The sequence below is a fragment of the Lepidochelys kempii genome, chromosome 8, assembly GCF_965140285.1.
Source record: "Lepidochelys kempii isolate rLepKem1 chromosome 8, rLepKem1.hap1, whole genome shotgun sequence".
In the NCBI taxonomy this organism is placed as follows: Eukaryota; Metazoa; Chordata; order Testudines; family Cheloniidae; genus Lepidochelys; species Lepidochelys kempii.
The window spans coordinates 16063551-16082939 of record NC_136387.1 but is presented as its reverse complement, the minus strand read 5'-3'; the positions used below and the strand labels follow the sequence as shown (position 1 = coordinate 16082939).

The 19389-nt window shown below is 40.9% G+C and overlaps 1 protein-coding gene across 1 annotated transcript in view; it reads right to left on the bottom strand.

The window, feature by feature from the left end:
- Positions 1–1017: 1017 nt before the first annotated feature.
- HSPA4 (heat shock protein family A (Hsp70) member 4) overlaps positions 1018–19389 on the bottom strand; it is a 39320-nt gene continuing 20948 nt past the window's right edge. Inside the window, exons 13-19 of the mRNA XM_073355688.2 lie at positions 9654–9743; positions 8625–8777; positions 6181–6306; positions 3673–3780; positions 2293–2412; positions 1564–1725; positions 1018–1275 (exon numbers count right to left, since the gene is read on the bottom strand). Coding sequence (XP_073211789.1) covers positions 1069–1275; positions 1564–1725; positions 2293–2412; positions 3673–3780; positions 6181–6306; positions 8625–8777; positions 9654–9743 — 966 coding nt within the window. The 3' untranslated portion in view covers positions 1018–1068. The remainder of the gene's footprint in view (positions 1276–1563; positions 1726–2292; positions 2413–3672; positions 3781–6180; positions 6307–8624; positions 8778–9653; positions 9744–19389) is intronic.

Sequence of the window (19389 nt, the reverse complement as noted above, 5' to 3'; positions counted from 1 at the left end):
TATCAATACTAGAAACAAAGTCATGGGTAGAGGAGCTCATGAAAAAAGCCGAATTTTTCTCTTGCTGTAAGATAATTAAACCAAACATTTCAAATGCAGGTCTCATGGAAGCAAGTATATCTTTCAGTGGTTAGCAACTAATCAGAATCATCCATCAGTGCAAGCAGCCAGGAGTATAAATCCTCAATCTCTACAAGCAGCTAATTTAACTAGGGACAAAAGTTTTATACAATATTTAGATGGCTAGGGAGAGTTTATCATCAACATACACACTTGCATATCTAATAGCAGGTTCAGATAGTCTGAAATAGAGATTTATATAATTGTTACTCTGCATATCAGATATATGAATTTAATTTTATACTTCATATTAAAACTCTACCCATAATGGAGCATGGACACCAGCTGAGGAACAATCTTAGAGCTCAGTTCTTAAGAACATACCACCACCGGTATACTGGTCACCTCATCCATGGCTCCATACCTATTTCAGAGCTAATCAAATGCAAAAAAAGTGCAAACATGAAGTTAGTGGAATTCACACAGACTGGAACATGTCTGTATTTTGTCTGTTACTGAGAAATAAGAATTAGATTTAAATGGTATTTCATTTAGCTTATGTTCCTCTGTGCTCTGGAAAAGACCTAAAAACCTCACTGCCATCTCCATGTAGTCTTTGAAATATTAATGGACGCTTATAGTTGCTGAAAACCACAAAAGAAACTTAGTGGTAAGTTAGAAGTTTCAAGTTCTGCCATCTTACTTCTTTAAAACAAGACTCTGCATAAACATAATTAAAAAAAACAGGATTAGTTGATGGCTGTTTCAGTAAATCTATTAAGGATTACTAGGGACTTCTAAATACACTCATTATGGCAAGAGATACAATATACTTGGCTGGAGTAGTTAACTACCTACATATTTTGACTCTCAATACATTAACCAATCCTCTCCAAACATTGCTGTGATAAAGTTGTAGTATTCACTTGCTCCAATTTATATTCAGAACATACGAAGTTGACAATTTAAAGCTTTATTGTAGTTTGTAATATAAACAAGTGCTGACATTCAGTCAATGTCCATTTCTGGGAGTTTCTTTTCTGTAGCTGTTGGAGTAGTTGTGTTAATGCTCTGTTCAGCAGGCTGGGACCTTGTGTTGGCATCTCCCTGGCCTTCTACTGGTCCATTCTGTTCAGCTGGATTTTGCTCCTCTTTAGGGAGTTCTGCCTTGGGTTTTGGTTTTGTGACTATAGGATTGCAGATACCTGTCAATTCCTAAAGTAAGAGTTGAGAGAATTTAAGTTACAGCACACATTAAGGCTTATACCTACAGTCATTGCCTAAAGGAACTTACAACAACACTAGCTGAACGTTCCCAGCTGAAGGCAGAAGTGCCCCTACATAGCTTTGGGAGGTTTTGTTGAAAATAATAGTACTCTATTTCCCACCTTACCTCCTCCTCAGAGCCGCTCTGAGCATAAAGAAACATGGTGTAAGTAGGATACCACTTATACAACATGAAACCAGTTTCATATTTTTCTTCAAAGTCAAACAAGATCTTACTTTAGTTTTAGCTTGGATGTCCTTAGTCTTTATAACTGGGTCCAAAGTAAGACTTCTCTTGTTCTGAAGATTAAGCTTATTGTTCATCCATTCCATAGCTTCACCTACACTCTTCTCCACTTTTACCATATCTGCTGCATCTAAATGGTCATACTGTTCATCCTGAAGTATGAAAAAAATTACACAGCACATTTATACATTACATTTCATTTGCACAGTAAGTGACACTACTATTTTAAACATTTGGGCAGCATATCTGTTTTGCTTCTCCATCAAATCTTATCCTCCAATTTCAGAATGGACTGTCAGCTCGAATTTGCCCAAAGGGAAACTTTATTTTATGCTTAGCAGGGCAAACAATTGCGGAGCAGCCCATTGTACCGTTCTGAGTGTGGTCAAATGGAAGAGAGCTGGCAGCAGCAGAACTTCGTAATGCTCTGTGATCTCCCCCAGTGGAGGGAACGCATCTGGGAGAAAGCTGGTTTACAAACATCACCAGCAGTCACCATTCCAATTATATGAACATACAAGAGTCCTACTTTTATTCGTAAGAAAGTCATTAAGTATTGCGAAGTTAATTCCTGCCACTGATCCCCGAACCAGGAGACTGCATTATTTGTTGGCCATTCCCAACACATCTGATGCTGAAAAAAGGTGGAAAGAAGAAATCCAAGATAGTTTTTCAACGCTTCCTTATAATCAGCAAAACATTTGAAAAACTGAAGATACCTTTGCTTTGAATGCATGAATAACTTTCATATACTGTTGTATTTGCTTCCCCAGATCCTCAAAAGCTTTTGGTCTTTCCTCTGATTCTTGAAACCGTGCCTGAATAGGCAGACCCAGAGACTGAAATAAAGGACAGAACAGGTTACTGAAATTTTAAACACAGCATTATAATGGACCTACAGTGATTTTTTTCAATACACGGCAGTGTTTCCCAACTTTTGAAAGCTGAGCCCTTTCCTCCCATTTTAGGAAAATTAAATTAGTCTCACCCTCCTCCAACCCTGCCATGTGTTGTTGAAGGCATATCCATATTGTAGCTCTTGATAATATGATGCTTCCTCCCCTTTCTTACATGCTTTGATGGGAAGTGAAAGTTAACTATTGACATTTAGATTATCACTGGCATTCTAGTTAGCACAAACTGAAGTGTAGAGGCAATTCATGTCTCTGAACGATTGTTTCATGCTCTGTCAACTCAGAGCTTGTGTACATGAAGCAGTAATGCGCGCTAAAGGGGTGTGATTTCTAAAAGATACTAACGTGTTGCACATTTGGTCTGTGTACACTCTGCTGGTGTGCACTAAAAGTTCTCTCGTTCACTTTAATGCCCACCTCAGGGGGCATGTCCCACATTTTGTCAAATACCGGTATTCTGTGTATTTCATCACTACTGTCAAATGAAAGTATGGGGCTCCACTTATTCACATTTTAAAATATTTTATAAAATCAAACAAAAGCCACACTGGGGAAGCTTTGCCAAGACTAATTACAAGTTTATCTTATTCAAAAACATTAAAATAGTTCATTATACCTTTTCATAATAAATTACAGAATGCTTTCAAATTCACTAGTATTCCAGCTAAAGACATTACATCATCTTCTCCCCTGCTGCCAATACAGAATATACCCATCCTTTTACTTCCAATTTACTTTAGATAAACTGTACAGGAAAGTAAGCTTGACTAACATCAACATTAAATCATATGGCAACGTAGCTTTCTTTTAGCCTCCAAAATAAGTCTTCCATAACTTTAAAGCTCATTTGAATAAAAAACATTTTCCTGTTATAGGTCATCTGTGTTACCTTTTAAGAGCAAGTAGCAATTCTCACATATACCTTTCCTTCCCTCTCCAAGGAGATTCAGGAGAAAGATAAAAGCCTACACAATGCAGCACTCCATCACTAGCATTTACTTTCACTTTAGGCTCAATTAAAAGCTTCTTCTGCCTATGCTCAAATTATTCTCTTTATGTTTGCAAGCAACATCACCTCCCAACTCATTTAAATAATTTATTGTTCATTAGGGCCTGATTTATATCTTAAGTGAAATAAATTCAATTGATTGAAGATGACAATTACAGTGCAGAAGTGCCAGTTACCTTGAGTTCAGTTAATTTATCAATGTAAACTTGTTTGGGTTGGTCTTCACCATCTTCATATAGCCAATTTTCAGTGTCTTCCAGTTTCAAAGTGAAACTACTTCTATCCTGAAACCAGAAACAACCAATATGAATTGAATACTGAACTTAGAGATTATCTACCATAAAATAAAAGTGATAAACATCTGGTGTCATTTAGATACTCTTTCCTGAAAGATGGACACTGAGTCTGCTAGAACTTAAATATTTTCTTTAAAAAAAAGAGCTTGAAGTGTTGGTGTAGAATTTTTAAATTTCTTTAACTTTTAAAAAAAAACAAACCACACACTGAGGCCTTGTCTACCCTAGAAAGGCTTTGCCAGCCCACCTTTACTGGCACAAGCCCATTTTCCAGTATAACTGCATCTACACTAGAGCTTTTGCTGGTATAGAAATGTAAAATCACACCCCTAATGTTATTTTACCAGCAAAAGTTTCTAGTGTACACCTAGCCTTATTATAAGGTAGAGATCATATAGAGCAAGGGGTGCCAATCTATGACAACGGCTAAATTCTATTCCCATTTGTGGGCTGGAACATAATTTAAGAACCGATAGCTCTTTTGACCACAGTCAATTGAAGGTAACAATCCTGGAGAGCATAAACAGGAATTTTGAGTAGAAGGAGAGAGGTTATTTAACGTCTGTATTCAGCACTAGTCCGACTGCTGGTGGAATATTGTTTCCAGTTCTGATGCCCACAATTCAAGGACATTAATAATTGGAGAGAGTTCAGAGAAAAGCCACAAGAATTATAAAACAATAAAAAAAAAATCAGATTCAAAGAGCTCAATCTATTCTGTTTAACGAAGAAAAGGTGAAGGGGTGACCAAGTTAGGGCCCTTCATTTTCAGTTTTTATTTTATTTAATGTTCCCCAGGAATTTATAGGTGTTTATTACTCCAACAACAAAACAGATGAAAATCATACAAAAAAGTTTTATGGGTAAATTTTGGTGGATGGAAGGACGGGGGAAAAAGTATTCAGGAGATTAATGCTCTGATTAACAGAATTCAATGCGGTTTCCTGCAGAACTAAAACAAAAAACTTGGAACACAATGCCACCTCTGAGTTTAAGAAAACAATATCTCTCTAATCCACAAACAAGACTTTTCATGTGAATAAATAAGGTACTGTTGCAGACTTAGAACTATTAGCCAATAATACTGACAAATAATTGGACCACACCATTTGCAGCGCATACTCTCAACTTCATCCTTTTCTCGTTTTTTAAACTTATGAATACTTTGTGTTCTAAAACACATTCTGATACAGATTTTCATTTTCTTCCCCTTTTAGTGTGTCAAATCTTTAAACGGTTATCTGCTAACAGCTTGAAATGTGTACATGGTAGGCGTGAGATTTATCAGTAGTCAGATGTGCATGCACTTCAGAGCTTGCATGCATGCCTGTTTATTGTATATATCTTCTAGACCACTACATAATCTTACTTTTAACAGGCAGCTGTGCATATACACACACTAATGTATCATACATATATCTCATGCAATGTATTGTATTTTTCTAATAAAACAAGTTATTTTTATACAGTTGAATGATACAAAAATAGAGTGAACTAGGAAAAAAAAACATACATTTTGTAAAACCTGAGTTTTTTTCAGTAAAAATCAATTTAAACTGAAAACGAAGGGGCTTAATTACAGTCTATAAATATCTGCATGGAGAACAAATAATGGGCTTTTCAATTTATCAGAAAAAGATATAATATAATCCTGGAAGTTGAAGCCAGACAATTCAGACTGGAAATAAGGTGTAAATTTTTAATGTTGAGAGTAATTAACCATTAGAACAGTTTACCAAGGGCTGTGGTGGATTCTTCATCACTGAATTTTTTCTAAGACATATATTCTAGGAATTTTTTGGGGAAGTTCTAAATTATTACGATTGTCCTTTCTGGACTTGGAATCTTTGAATTCACAACAGAATCCATTGGGAGATTTGCATTGAGATCAAGGGTAAAAAAATAAGGGTCCTAAAAATGAGAATATTTTATCCACCAAGTGAGGCTGACCATGACAATAAAGTACTCTCAATTCTCACTCCTTTGAGCTTTGCTTCAACTCCCTTCTCCATTTCACCTGGGAATGATCAGTAATTTAAAAGTTAATATTTGCATTAACATGTTATCATTTGGGTTCTAGAATTAACATTTCTGTGAGATGAATGTAGGGCAGGGGAGTTGACACTTTTCTCAGGTAGTTTGCAAATTAAGAAAGGCATTATCAGTTTACAAGTCTCATGTTTGGAATGTTTATCCTCATAACTATGAGGACTAGAAAGTTACTTTTCTTAAAAAATGAAGCTTCATTTCTGAATGTACCATGCAGGCCACAAACACATCCAGGGTGTTTGACACCCTTGGTTTAAAGACTTAATGGAAGAGACCTGAAAGTTTAGGTCACAAAGAACAAAAAAAAAAAAAGGTAACAGTCAAATTGGCGATACTTACATCTTCGCTAACAAATTTCTCATACAAGCCACAGAGCTTGTCTCTCATATCATACACATATTCCTCCACTGCATTCTTGGCATCATTCCGCTCTTTCTCCAGTTTATCCTGCATGATCATTTTACCCTGCAGAAAAGAAATTAGTTCATTATCTTACTCAAGAATTAGAGCTCAATTAACATTTTTATAAGGAAATAGCATTAGAGAACATTCTGAGGAGCAGGTAGAAGCAAATGCATGGATACATCTGAGATGAATGAAGCCATCAGGATAGAGCCAATTTCAATTGAGTATTTTTGTGGGGAAATGCATTTTTAAGCTCATCTGCCCACACTACAACAGCCATTGAGAAGCAGATAGATGGCACAGATACCCTAAAGGCTGACATCAAAGTTTACATTTTATCTGATGAATGATTTTATTCTTCTGCTTGTTGGTTCCTTGAGAAGAAACTTGCTTTCCATAAGGATTGCTGTATTTTTAGTTAGAGATGCCTTTGTAAAGGTAACCCAGACTTTAGGAACCAAATCCAATTCTGAAGCTGCTAATTAGACTTCTTTGTCTTACTTGGGCACTTCCATTCTGTGTTAATATCTCCAAGGGAGAGATGCAGATAATTCTCCTATGGTTTGGAAAGGAAGTACTTTTTGGTGATCAGAGTGCTATTATCCTGCTGTTTCCTCTGCTGAGGGAGGATGAGTCCCAAGTGTAAGTAGGGCTTATATCCTCAAAGGGAGGAAGGAAATGTTTCAGGTGGCTGGGACTAACCCCTCCCAGCAGCCAGTAGACTCCAGAAATTCTCCTCCATTCTCCAACCCTTTGCAAGGATCAACACTTCCTGAACCAGTGAAAAAACTAGCACAGCAGCACATGTGTATCTGCCAACCCTGTGTCCAATGCCTTAGATTTCCGCAGCAAGCTGGAGTTCTTAAATCAGGAGAGAAAACTCTGGCACACAGAACATCCTTCTGCCAACACACTGCTTGTCGCTCATAACGACTCACTTCAAGCACTCAAAGCTATCAAGCAAGATCACAGGCAAATCAGGAAGAGAATAAAGAGCCAGCTATATCAGAACCATTGCCATATGGACTTGTATTTCAAGGAGAAGAAATCTGCTAAAACTGTGAAAGATGGAAGGTGGTGGTGAACAAACTCTGTATTGGAGATCTCGCTTGAGAAAGACAATGACCAACAGGCTAGGCTATATTATTTGTATTAGAGTGGAACACGGAGTCCCCAGTCATTGAGAACTCATTGTGTTGGTTGCTGAAGTGACAATCCCTGGCTTAAAAAAAATTTACAGTCTCAGAGCTAGTCTCTTACTAAATAACCAATTACTTTTAAACACAGAATTCAATTTAAGTAGCATACTGATCCAACTCAAAACTTGGTATCCTAGTTTTCCAGTTTTAAGACTGACCCAAACATAGCAAAGAATTCCAAGGCCAATATAATTTGAATTGCCCAGGTAGCTGGAGGACAAGTGCTTTAGCTGTAGCCATCTGAAGAGATACCAATGATTTAGTTGCAGACATTCAGGGCACCAGATGGATTGACTGATTGGAGCAGATGACAAGAGCTTCAGAATAACCAATAGGTCTATAAAGCAATCCAGTACTACTGATATAAAGAACATAATACAAATCAGAAAAAGTTTAGCTGCTGTAAACAGTGTGCACACGATTTTTTTTTTAGCACACTGAATTCTTGACACTATTGTTAAAAAAAGGAGATACTGGTTACCTCATACAGTGGTGTTTTTACCATTTAAGGTGGTCTCAGATGTCCTTCAAAGTCTTGTGCTTTGACGTAGGCAGCCTTCATTAACTGATTTATTAACCACTCCCCAAATGCCACATGACCCAAGAATTGAGATATTAGCCTTTGATTAACTTACTTTACTGTTTCTGGTGGCAAAAAATGCACAGCAAGCTTTTCTTTAGGAGTTTGTATTATATAATTAAATTGTCCCCCTCCTACCAACCTTACATGCATTTTTTTACAACTTTAACCATTTTCACCGAAAGCACTAACTTGCAAGACATTAGATAGGTACTCAAACTAACATGATGAGTGCAATAATAAATACCTAGGTTATGGGTTCTGAAACTTTCCAGCGTTGGTTCATAAAGCAAGTTTTCTAAAATGTAGCCATATTCCCTATTTGCAATTGTAGAACATCCCTGTAGGAAGTTACAGCAGATGCTCATTGGGGAAAGGTGCGTTTATTTTTAGCTGTCTTTAGTGCAGTTAGTTTTGCCCTTGGAGAAAGTTAGCCATACTATCTCCTTTTGCTGTTCATAATACCTCACCCTCTCCTCTGACTTTCTCCAGCTAGAAATGAGGAGAGTCAGCACCTTGTGACCAGCAGAGTCTGTTCAGACCACAGTTTGTAAGACTATGGTCTAGATAAAGGTAAAAGTACCATTCAGTTAATTTACCTCATTCTCAATGAATAAGTTCAGCATATCCTTCCCTATCTGCCACAGCAACCGATTCTCAATGGGAAGGTCCACTGTACTAGTCTTTACTTTAGCCTTCTTGGCTTGAGGAGGTTGATCCATTTTCTTGTCTTTTGATCCAGCCTGAGATGTCTGCATTAAAAAAAACAAACCACACACACCATGCAGAGTGCAATAGTCACTAAAGGGACACCCAATTCAAGTCACATTTGTCTTAATTTTTTTTATTACAATGTTGATTAACATTTTAAGTTACTAGAGCAAACTATCAGTCAGTGCTGCTTCATTTCTTCTGAATGGAATTCTCAGCTGCTTTGAAATTCTGTGACAGTCTATAGATTTTGCAGCTCTCTAGTTTGGTAGCAACAAAACTCTGCTACAACTTCACTTATATTAAAAATAAAGACTTGTTTAAATACTGAACTGAATGCAATCAATACAATAGCCTTGTGCTATTTATTTTAAAATTAAATTTTGTTTTATGCGGCTGCAAATTTTCTGTTTTAAACACATCACATATTTCTGTATCAAAAGTAAAACTACATGGTACAAATTGTTCGGAGAAATTTGTGGTTTTGGCAGCTGAGTAGCAGATAGTGGGAACATTTGGTACTAGGAGTGTAGCTGGAGACTGGGCTAAGCACATTTTTGCTTAAATGGTGACCAGTTAGAGTTAACATCGACATTTGTCAGTTTAGTGTTTGGAGTGAACAATCCTTTCAAATGAATGGGGCAGTTCACACAGCTTGAAACAGTAGCTCTGAGATACCTGCAGTCTCAGGGAGACACCATTGCATCAATTTATACTCTGTTCATATTTTTAAGGCACTAGTCGCAACCAGGAGAACTAGAAATACTTAAGTGAAAGCTTAGTTTCCAGAGCTTAGTTCTGTGGTAAGGGGTGGAGAATGGGTCCTCATTATACATTACAGAGCAAACATTCAAGAAGGCAAAATGCTCCAACCAGATGAGCTAAGCAGACAGTAAGACATCAAATACACTTAGTACCTCCATTTCTTCAGACTCTGCTTTACTGTCAGCTTGTACTGGCTGCTGCTCTTCATTCTTTTGTTGCTCTTCCTGGTCGACTTGCATCTTCTGAAATTAGAAGAAAACACTTAAAAGTAGAGCTAAATCTCAAATACTTGTTTAATATGACTCTGTATAACCAATTTAAATTTCTGGACTGGTTACTGTACTTGTAGAGTTAGTACTCTTCAGGTCCTGCAGTGAAGATTTAACTCCATAAAAATCTAGATTTAGTTCAAGTGAAACTAGAAACTGTAACAGGGTTAATTAAGCCTTTGCACTTAACCTTTATTGATAAACATTTGTCATACTGAGATTTCTAATACATATTAGCACAATTGTTTTGTACTTGTTTTTAAAAACAATAGTTACTTACCCTACAGTAACAGCGATTCTTCAAGACGTGCTGTCCACACAAATGCCACTCTCCATACACATGCAGATGAGATTGGATTATTTTGGCCAAGAGTGACCATTGAGGCCTGGTCTTCCCTCGAACCCCCCCACTCAAGGGTTTAAAGGGCAGGAGGCCCAACTGTCTTAGTTCCTTCACCAATACTGACTCCCCTAGGAATAGGATTCTGTCGTCAAGGGGAAGGAGGGAAGATTGTGGAATCTCTGATAACACATCTCTTAAGAACTACAATTACTGTTAGTAAATAACTGTTCTTTCTTCAAGCCACTGTCCACACAGATTCCACTCTTGGTGACTATTACAGTTGTCTAATTGCTAGGAGGTGGCTTAAGCTGCATATAGCTTATCAAGGTTCCTTCCCCACTCCGAACTCTAGGGTACAAATGTGGGGACCTGCATGAAAGACCTGCTAAGCTTATTTATCATCATCATCTTAGGTTAAAAACTTCCCCAAGGTACAAACTTTGCCTTGTCCTTGAACCCTATGCTGCCACCACCAAGCGTGTTAAACAAAGAACAGGGAAAGAGCCCACTTGGAGACGTCTTCCCCCAAAATAACCCCCCCATCCCCCAAGCCCTACACCCCCTTTCCTGGGGAAGGCTTGATAATAATCACAGCTTATTTTACCAGCCATTTAACAAAAGAAAATCTAACGCATTGTCTAGCTAGATTACTTAGCTAACAGTTGTAAGGCTGCATTCCTGATCTGTTCCCGGCAAAAGCATCACACAGACAGACGAACCCTTTGTTTCTCCCCCCTCCCGATTTGAAAGTATCTTGTCTCCTCATTGGTCATTTTGGTCCGGTGCCAGCAAGGTTATCTTAGCTTCTTAACCCTTTACCAGTGAAAAGGTTTTGCCTCTGGCCAGGAGGGATTTTATAGCACTGTATATAGAAAGGTGGTTACCCTACCCTTTATTTTTATGACATGCCCCCCAAATCACAGATAGGGTGAAAACACTGACTGATTTCTTCCTGGAGCTCTAGGAGAAAACAGAGTTAATAAGACACATACACCTCTAAATATACTACCAACTGTATGAAGACTAACAATATTTTCCAGATCTCAAGGACGATTTTAACCAGTTGATTCTAGGAAACTTTCACAGGAGAGTGCATCAGCCATGCTGTTAGAAGCTCCTGAAATGTGTTGTATGTCAAAATCAAAATCTTAGAGAGCTAAACTCCACCGAAGAAGTTTTTTGTCATTTCCCTTGGTGGTATGAAGCCACTGTAGTGCAGCATGGTCGGTTTGCAGGTGGAAACGCCGTCCCCAAACGTACGGGCGTAGCTTTTCCAGAGCGTAGACGATGGCGTAACATTCCTTTTCACTGATTGACCAGTGGCTTTCCCTTTCAGACAGCTTCTTGCTGAAAACACAAGAGGATGGAACTCTTGATTGGTCCTTCCTGCATTAAGACTGCTCCCACACCATGCTCAGACGCATCTGTGGTTACTAGGAATGGTTTGTCAAAGTCTGGGGCCTTTAGCACAGGGTCAGTCATGAGTGTCGCTTTAAGCTAGTTAAAGGCCTTCCAACACTCTTCAGTCAACTGAACTGCATTTGGCTGTTTCTTTTTGGTTAGGTCTGCCAGTAGGGTGGCAATTTGGCTGTATTGCGGTACAAATCGCCTGTAATATCCAGCCAAGCCTAAGAAGGAGTGGACCTGTTTCTTTGACTTTGGGACAGGCCACTTTCGGATAGCATCCACTTGGCCTGTAGGGGGTTGACAGTTCCTTGACCCACCTTGTGTCCAAGGTAAGTCACTCTGTTTAGGCCTATTTAACACTTCTTAGCCTTAACAGTTAGTCCTGCCTCCCTTATGCGTTCAAAAGACTTTTTGTAGATGTTCCAGGTGTTCTGCCCAGGAATCCGAAAATATGGCCACATCGTCAAGGTAGGCGACTGCATATTCTCCCAATCCCGCTAGGAGACCATCTACAAGTCTTTGGAAGGTGGCGGGTGCGTTCCGCAGCCCAAAAGGGAGCACATTAAATTCATACAGCCTGACATGTGTGATGAAGGCTGACCTTTCCTTGGCGGATTCATCTAGCGGTACCTGCCAGTACCCCTTGGTTAAGTCCAAGGTAGAGATGAACTGGGCCCATCCCAGGTTCTCCAATAGTTCATATGTGTGTGGCAGTGGATAGTTGTCTGGGCGAGTTACAGCATTTAGCTTACGTTTTTCCATGGACTGCCGTATCTCCCCATCTGGTTTGGGAACTAGAACCACTGGAGATGCCCATGCACTGCCAGAGGGGCGGATTACACCCATCTGTAGCATATCCTGGATCTCCCGTTCTATAGCAGTTGTAGCTTGAGGAGACCCCTGGTAAGGTTGGACTTTAATTGGGTGAGCATTACCTGTGTCAATGGAGTGGTATGCCTGTTCAGTCAGTCCTGGGGTGGCTGTGAACGTCGGCGCGTAGCTAGTGCACAGCTCCTTGATCTGCTGTCGCTGCATACGCCCAAGGGTCATGGAGAGGTTCACCTGTTCCACGCCACCACCACTTTTCCCTTCGTAGTAGACACCTTCAGGCCACTGTCATCTCCTCCCTGGGCTGTAAACTGACAAACCTTTAATTCTCTGGATCAATTAGAAGAGGTGAGAAGTGGTGGGTTGCTCCGTGCTGCCGTCCAAGCTTTCTGGAGGCTTTCACCTGCTTCCTGTTCAGTCTGGAACTGTTCCCTTGATGCTGGAGATATCAGTTCCTCATTGGATTGTGGACCTAGGCTTGGCCCCTCTGGAAGCGATGCAGGTGATGGGGCTGTTTCCGTTGATGGTGAACTATACTGGGGTTCAGGCTCCAGCTGAGCCTCTTATGGAGGGTTATCTGCTGCTGCCAGTCCAGGTTTGGTGTGGCCCTCTGATGTTGGGGTTGCAAGTACTGGATTTAGTGCTGGCAATGGTTCTGGTTGTTCTGCTTGTTCCGGTTCCAGACAGAGCCAGTCTCAGGTCTCTGACTGGATCCACGACTGCCGTTCCAGATGTTGGCATGGGGTCTGGTCCCATCACCTCTGACTGGGTCCCGGTAGAAGTTTTCGGAACCGAGCTAGGTGTGACAGCTTGCTTAGCCTGGCTGCGGGTGACCATTCCCACCCACTTGGCTAGCTTCACATGATTGGCCAAGTCTTCCCCCAATAGCATGGGGATGGGATAATCATCATAGGCTGCAAGAGTCCACATGCCGGACCAGCCCTTGTACTGGGCTGGCAACTTGGCTGTAGGCAAGTCAAAAGAGTTTGACTTGAAAGGTTGAATTGTCACTTGGACCTCTGGGTTGATTAAATTGGGGTCCACTAAGGAAGCATGGATAGCCAAAACTTGTGCTCCGGCGTCCCTCCATGCAGTAACCTTCTTCCCGCTCACACTCACACAGTTTCCCTCCGCTCTCAGGGTATCTGGGAGGTATCTGGGCCAGAGGACCTCTACAGTTCATTACACTGGAATCACACATCTGTTGGGATTCTTGGGGCAGTTGGCCTTTACATGCCCCGGCTCGTTACATTTAAAACACTGTCCAGCTGACGGGTCATTGGGGTGAGGCAGGTTGCTGGAGAACGGTGTGGCGGGACGATAAGGTGTCTGGAGTGCTCCTTGGGGTGTAGCTGGGGCCTTGGGCTGCCCCCAGTAGTAGGGTGTGGTCTGAGGTTGTCCCTTCTGGTATCCGCTCCAACTGTGACCAGGGTTGTTTCTCTCTCCTCCCTCCACCCATTTTGTTCCGGTTTGCCCCGCCTCTCTGGCGGTCTGGGACTGCTTGTATTGATCAGCATAAGCAGCAAGACTTTCTGCTGAGTCCATTTTCTTATCCCATAAACACTGTTTTATATCCTCCCTTGGACATATTCAGGAATTGTTCCTGAGTCATCAAATCACACATTCCTTCAAAGCTAGTTACCCCACTTCCTTTGACCCATTTATCTAACAGATCCTTCATCTGGTTTATATAAGCCACATTACTTAGTCCAGGTCCTCTCTTAAGGGCTCTAAATTTTACTCTGCAAGTTTCAGGTGTAACTTGAAATTGCTTTAAAACCAAATCCTTGAATTTATTATAGTCAGAAGCCTCATCAATAGGCATCTTATTGAATATGTTCAGAGCTCTTCCAGTCAATTTTGCAACCAATGTGGCCATCTTGTGAGCTTCAGGAATTTTATGGAGTGTGCACAGTCTCTCAAAGGCGAGAAAATATTCAGCAATATCACTAGATTCATCATACTGTGGACATAGTCGCTCCCATTTGGGGATTGTTGGGGAAGGATTGTTAGGGTTATCTGGTATATTCTGCTGAGCCTTTGCCTTCTCCATCTCCTGTGCATGCTTCCTCTTTTTCCTTCTCCTCCAGTTCTTTTTCCCCTTGCCTCCACAGCTCACCTGGAGGCAGCCTCCTGGGCTTTTTCTGCCTCTTATGCTGCATCCACGCTGGTTAACTCCAGTTTGTGCTATGCCTTGGTTTCCGTCATCCTAGCATCTCTGTTTTTAACTAACTTTACACCCAAGAGTTAGAAAGAAAACCACAAAACAAAACAAAACACCCCGGCTTGTAAAATTGTGCTGTAACGTGATACCTACGTTCTCCGATAGCTATTCTCAGCCTACAGAAAAATCCTTTATTTAAAAAAAAAAAAACAAGAAAAACTAATACCCCTTTCTCCAGGCAAATAGACAGAAAACCCTCTAGCTGCTCTCAGCTTAAAAGAAAAAAAACGTCCTCAGGTCTGTAAAAAACTTGTGAATTTCCCTGCAGGAGGTTAACTACCCTGCCTTTAGGTAGAGAAAACTCCAGCTCAAAAAAGAAAAATCCCTTTGTAAAAAAAACCAAAACACTTATGTCTCCAGGCAAAGAATCTACAGCTGCAATTCTCTTTTACAAAACCGTTTAAAATCCTGCTGTGCTTCTGGTTCAAAATGATCTCAAAAAAAAAATCTCAAAATGATCCCACCGCTCTGCCACCATGTCAAGGTTCCTTCCACACTCTGAACTCTAGGGTACAGATGTGGGGACCTGCATGAGAGACCCGCTAAGCTTATTTTTACCATCTTAGGTTAAAAACTTCCCCAAGGTACAAACTTTGCCTTGTCCTTGAACCCTATGCTGCCACCACCAAGCGTGTTAAACAAAGAACAGGGAAAGAGCCCACTTGGAGACGTCTTCCCCCAAAATATCCACGCCCCTCTTTCCTCCCCCCCAGCCCTACACCCCCTTTCCTGGGGAAGGCTGGATAAAAATCCTCACCATTTTGTACAGGTGAGCACAGACCCAAACCCTTGGATCTTAAGAACAAGGAAAATCAATCAGGTTCTTAAAATAAGAATTTTAATGGAAGAAAAGGTAAAAGAATCACCTCTGTAAAATCAGGATAGTAAATAACTTACAGGGTAATCAGATTCAAAACAGAGAATCCCTCTAGGCAAAACCTTAAGTTACAAAAAGACAAAAACAGGAATATACATTCCATTCAGCACATCATCTTTTACCAGCCATTAAACAAGAGGAAATCTAACGCATTTCTAGCTAGATTACTTACTAAGTAACAGTTGTAAGGCTGCATTCCTGATCTGTTCCCGGCAAAAGCATCACAGAGACGAACCCTTTGTTTCCCCCCTCTCCCAATTTGAAAGTATCTTGTCTCCTCATTGGTCATTTTGGTCAGGTGCCAACTAGGTTATCTTAGCTTCTTAACCCTTTACCGGTGAAAGGGTTTTGCCTCTGGCCAGGAGGGATTTTATAGCACTGTATACAAAGAGGTGGTTACCCTTTCTTTATTTTTATGATATAGCTGCTCTACAAATTTGCTACAGGAATGTTCCTCAGCCATATGCTGCTTGAGTTCTAGTGGAATGAGCTCTAATATGGCTAAGTAGTTCTTGGCTAACTGATATCTCCTTATACTTGGAGACGCACTAGGACAACGGTTCTCAAACTGTGGGCCAGGGCCCCCAAAGTGGGTCACAGCCCCATTTTAATGGGGTCACCAGAGCTGGCTTAGATTTGCTGGGACCTGGGACCAAAGCCCTAGGGCTTCAGCCCTGGGCATCAGGCCTCAGGTTACAGGCCTCCTGCTAGGGCTCAGGCTTCAGTCTCCTCTCCTGGGGTTGCATAGTAATTTGTATTGTCCAAAGGGGGCCGTGGTGCAATGAAGTTTGAGAATCCCTGCATTATCCCTATCCCCTGCATTAGGATAACCTCCATGAGGACAGAGAATATAGCATAAACTACAAATAGTCAGCATGTTCCTGGATGATTTTTCAGTGCTCTTACTACATTAAGCATGTGACTGACGCCTACATTCTTCTGGGGGTTAAGTGAGGTTTAGGAACAAAAAACTAGAAATTGTTTATATGGAACTCTAAGACAATCTTTAGTAAAAACTAGGGTTGAGGTCTAAGAGTAATCCTGTCCTTATGAAATACTGTCTATTGAAGATTCAAGTCTCCCCTGCTCTCCTAGCTCATACAATGGCTACAAAAAGACAGCCTCCATTGAGAGATGGTACAGGGAACAGGTTGCTAAAGGTTCAAAGAAGGCACTATAAACTAAAACTATATTAAAGTCCAAAGAAGGAATGACTCCCAAACTAGGGGGAAAACAAGCAGGAGGCCCTTCAGGTCTCTTGCTGCTGTAGGATGGGGAAAATCCAGTGTGGCCCTGGATCCGGGGGCATTGTCCAGATATTGTTGCTAAAAGGACCCTTATGGAAGGGACAGAAAATCCAGATTGTTTACTAGCCCTGAAACAGTCCAGTATCACTGAGATTTGGACTTCAGCACCAACTTTCTCCCTTATTACCAAATAGAAAACCTCTCATTTAGCTTTGTAAGTCAGCCTGGTTATGGATTTCTTGCTTTGGAGCACAACATTGTTAACAGCCTCTTTCAGTGGATGTACCAAGGCTATCAGGGACAATGATGCTGGTTCAAGTGCAGGACCTGGCAGTTGTTCTGGAAGAGTATCAGTAAAAGCAGCTAAGGTTTTTGGGGAGCTACACTGAAAGATTCGTCAGATCTTAATACTAGAACTGCCTGACCTATGCTGGGTCTTTCAGTCCTGTGCCCTGCATCCTTGGTTTTCTCATGGGGATTGGTCGAAAGTTATACATCAAACCCAGTATTCAAGGGATGAGAAAGGCATCTGTTAGGAATCCTGAGCTTGCACACCCACCGGAATAGAATCTCTGACACTTGTTCTGATCTGTTGTAAATGGGTCTACTTTTGGAAATCCCCATTTGCAAAAGAGGCTCTATATACCTGAGTCGAATAGATACCTCAAATCATAGAAAAGCCTATTAAGCTGATTTGCCAAGGTGTTCTGAAGGCCAGGAAGGTGCAGAGCCACTGCTGTAATTTGGTTCAGAATGCACAGATTCCACAGATGTATGGTTTCCTGACAGAGTATGGACGATCTTGCTCCCTCATGCCTGTTGATGTGCATTGCTGTGATTCTGTCTATCCCCAGTTGTACCATGAAAAAGAGGCAGGAACCCTTTTCATGACGAACTGATGGCCCTGAGCTCTCGGACATTTATGTGGAGAAGAGCTTCCCGAGGGCCTTGAATTTGAAGGTCATCTAAATAAGTGGATGCATCCATCAGAGCCTTGGGTAGGGAAGTGTAGAGGATTTTCTGTTGCATACTTGAAAAGTGTCTTTCCACCGTTTAATTTGGAGAGGACTTCTGGTGGTACCACGACCCTGTTCTTCTGGTATCTCTTGGTAGGATGTACAGATTTCAATCACCCTTTCATGGAGCATAGGTGAAGTCTGGCATGCTGTGTGACATAATTGCATGAGACCTTAAAACTTTTACAAGTTTTATGCAGGGGGTGAGAACAAAACATTTCTCTTGGTCCTGTTAGGGTCTTGACATTTGCATCAAACCTACTACCTCATGGAAGCCCCAGACTGTAGGGTGGCAGGAGGAAGTGGCAGAGGACAGTAACTAGGGGAATTTGTTTCTTCCTCACCAGCTATAAGGATCTCTGTAGCTGACAAAAACTGGACAGAAGAGCACCATCTAAAAAGATGATTTATCATGTCTGCTTCCTCTTTGAGGTCAGGAAATAAGAGTCCTAAAAAGCCCAGTCATCCCTGAATCATTTAGGGAGCTGAAGGCTTCTTCTGTCCTGCCACTAGCCTGGTGTATCAGTGCCTCCAACACCTGGTCGTTTGGCAGGCACCTCAGTTTCTTGAGGAGAACTGACTATGGTCCCGGGTCCACCAATAAGTAACTTGACATTATATGAAGTTTCAGTGCAGAGATGGGACGTAATCAGCACTGAGGTGGAAAGTACTGGGGCTACTGTGAGTGACCCTCAGTGCCCAGGCTTTGAGTACCAAGGCACCAGGTGCTCGGGTCAGTGCCAAGGGATCAGTACCAATGGTAGTGTGGTCTGCTGATTTGGAGGGTAGTGTGTGTGTTGCCTTGGAAGTCAGAACCATCCTACGGTACTCCCAATATACTGAACTTGTCTAGAGGTGCTTACAGTCTACATGGACAGACAGCAAAACACTCACTCTTATGTACAAGTGCCAAGCACACTGTTGTATGCAGTGTTGTCATGGTCATGTCAGTCCAAGGATATTAAGAGAGAAAAGGTGGGTGAGGTAACATCTTTTATTGGACCAACCTCCCCTATATGCCAACCTCTTCATGGGCCACCTTGAAGAAGAATTTCTGGACAAGTGCATCAAGAATCCAGTGATATACACGATACATCAATTATATTTTCATAACAGAAAAATGTCCAACAAAAGATTACCTCACCCACCACCTTGTCTCTAAGCACACTGTTGGCATTTACCAAATACATGTTTACATTTTGCCCTTCTTTCATTTTCAATTATTCTCAGACACTGTGTGTCTGAGAGACACAAACTGCAGGAAAACATTTAAATCAAAACAAAAAAAAGCTCGGGGAAAAAAAAAAAAACCAAAAACAAAAACCTTGGAAGTTTCACAGAGAATAATATATATAACAAAAACATTTACAAAACAAGTTTTGCCTGCAAGCTACCAAATACTGTTCCTTAAACTAAAGATATTAGTTTTGTCTGTTTGTTCACTAACTAACCTGTAACAGTATTGTTGTGCAAGACTGGTATTCCCAAAATACAGAACTATTAAGTAGGATATAAAGATACAGCCCTGTATTCTCTTCCCTATCTATTTAGCAACGTTCTTAAATCTACAGCTGCATCACCAACCCAGTCCTTCGTCATGGGCTTTCCCTAGGCAGAGACTGACAAACGTGTGGTGATTTTTGTGATGTACAGAAATTGGGAAATAAACTATCCACT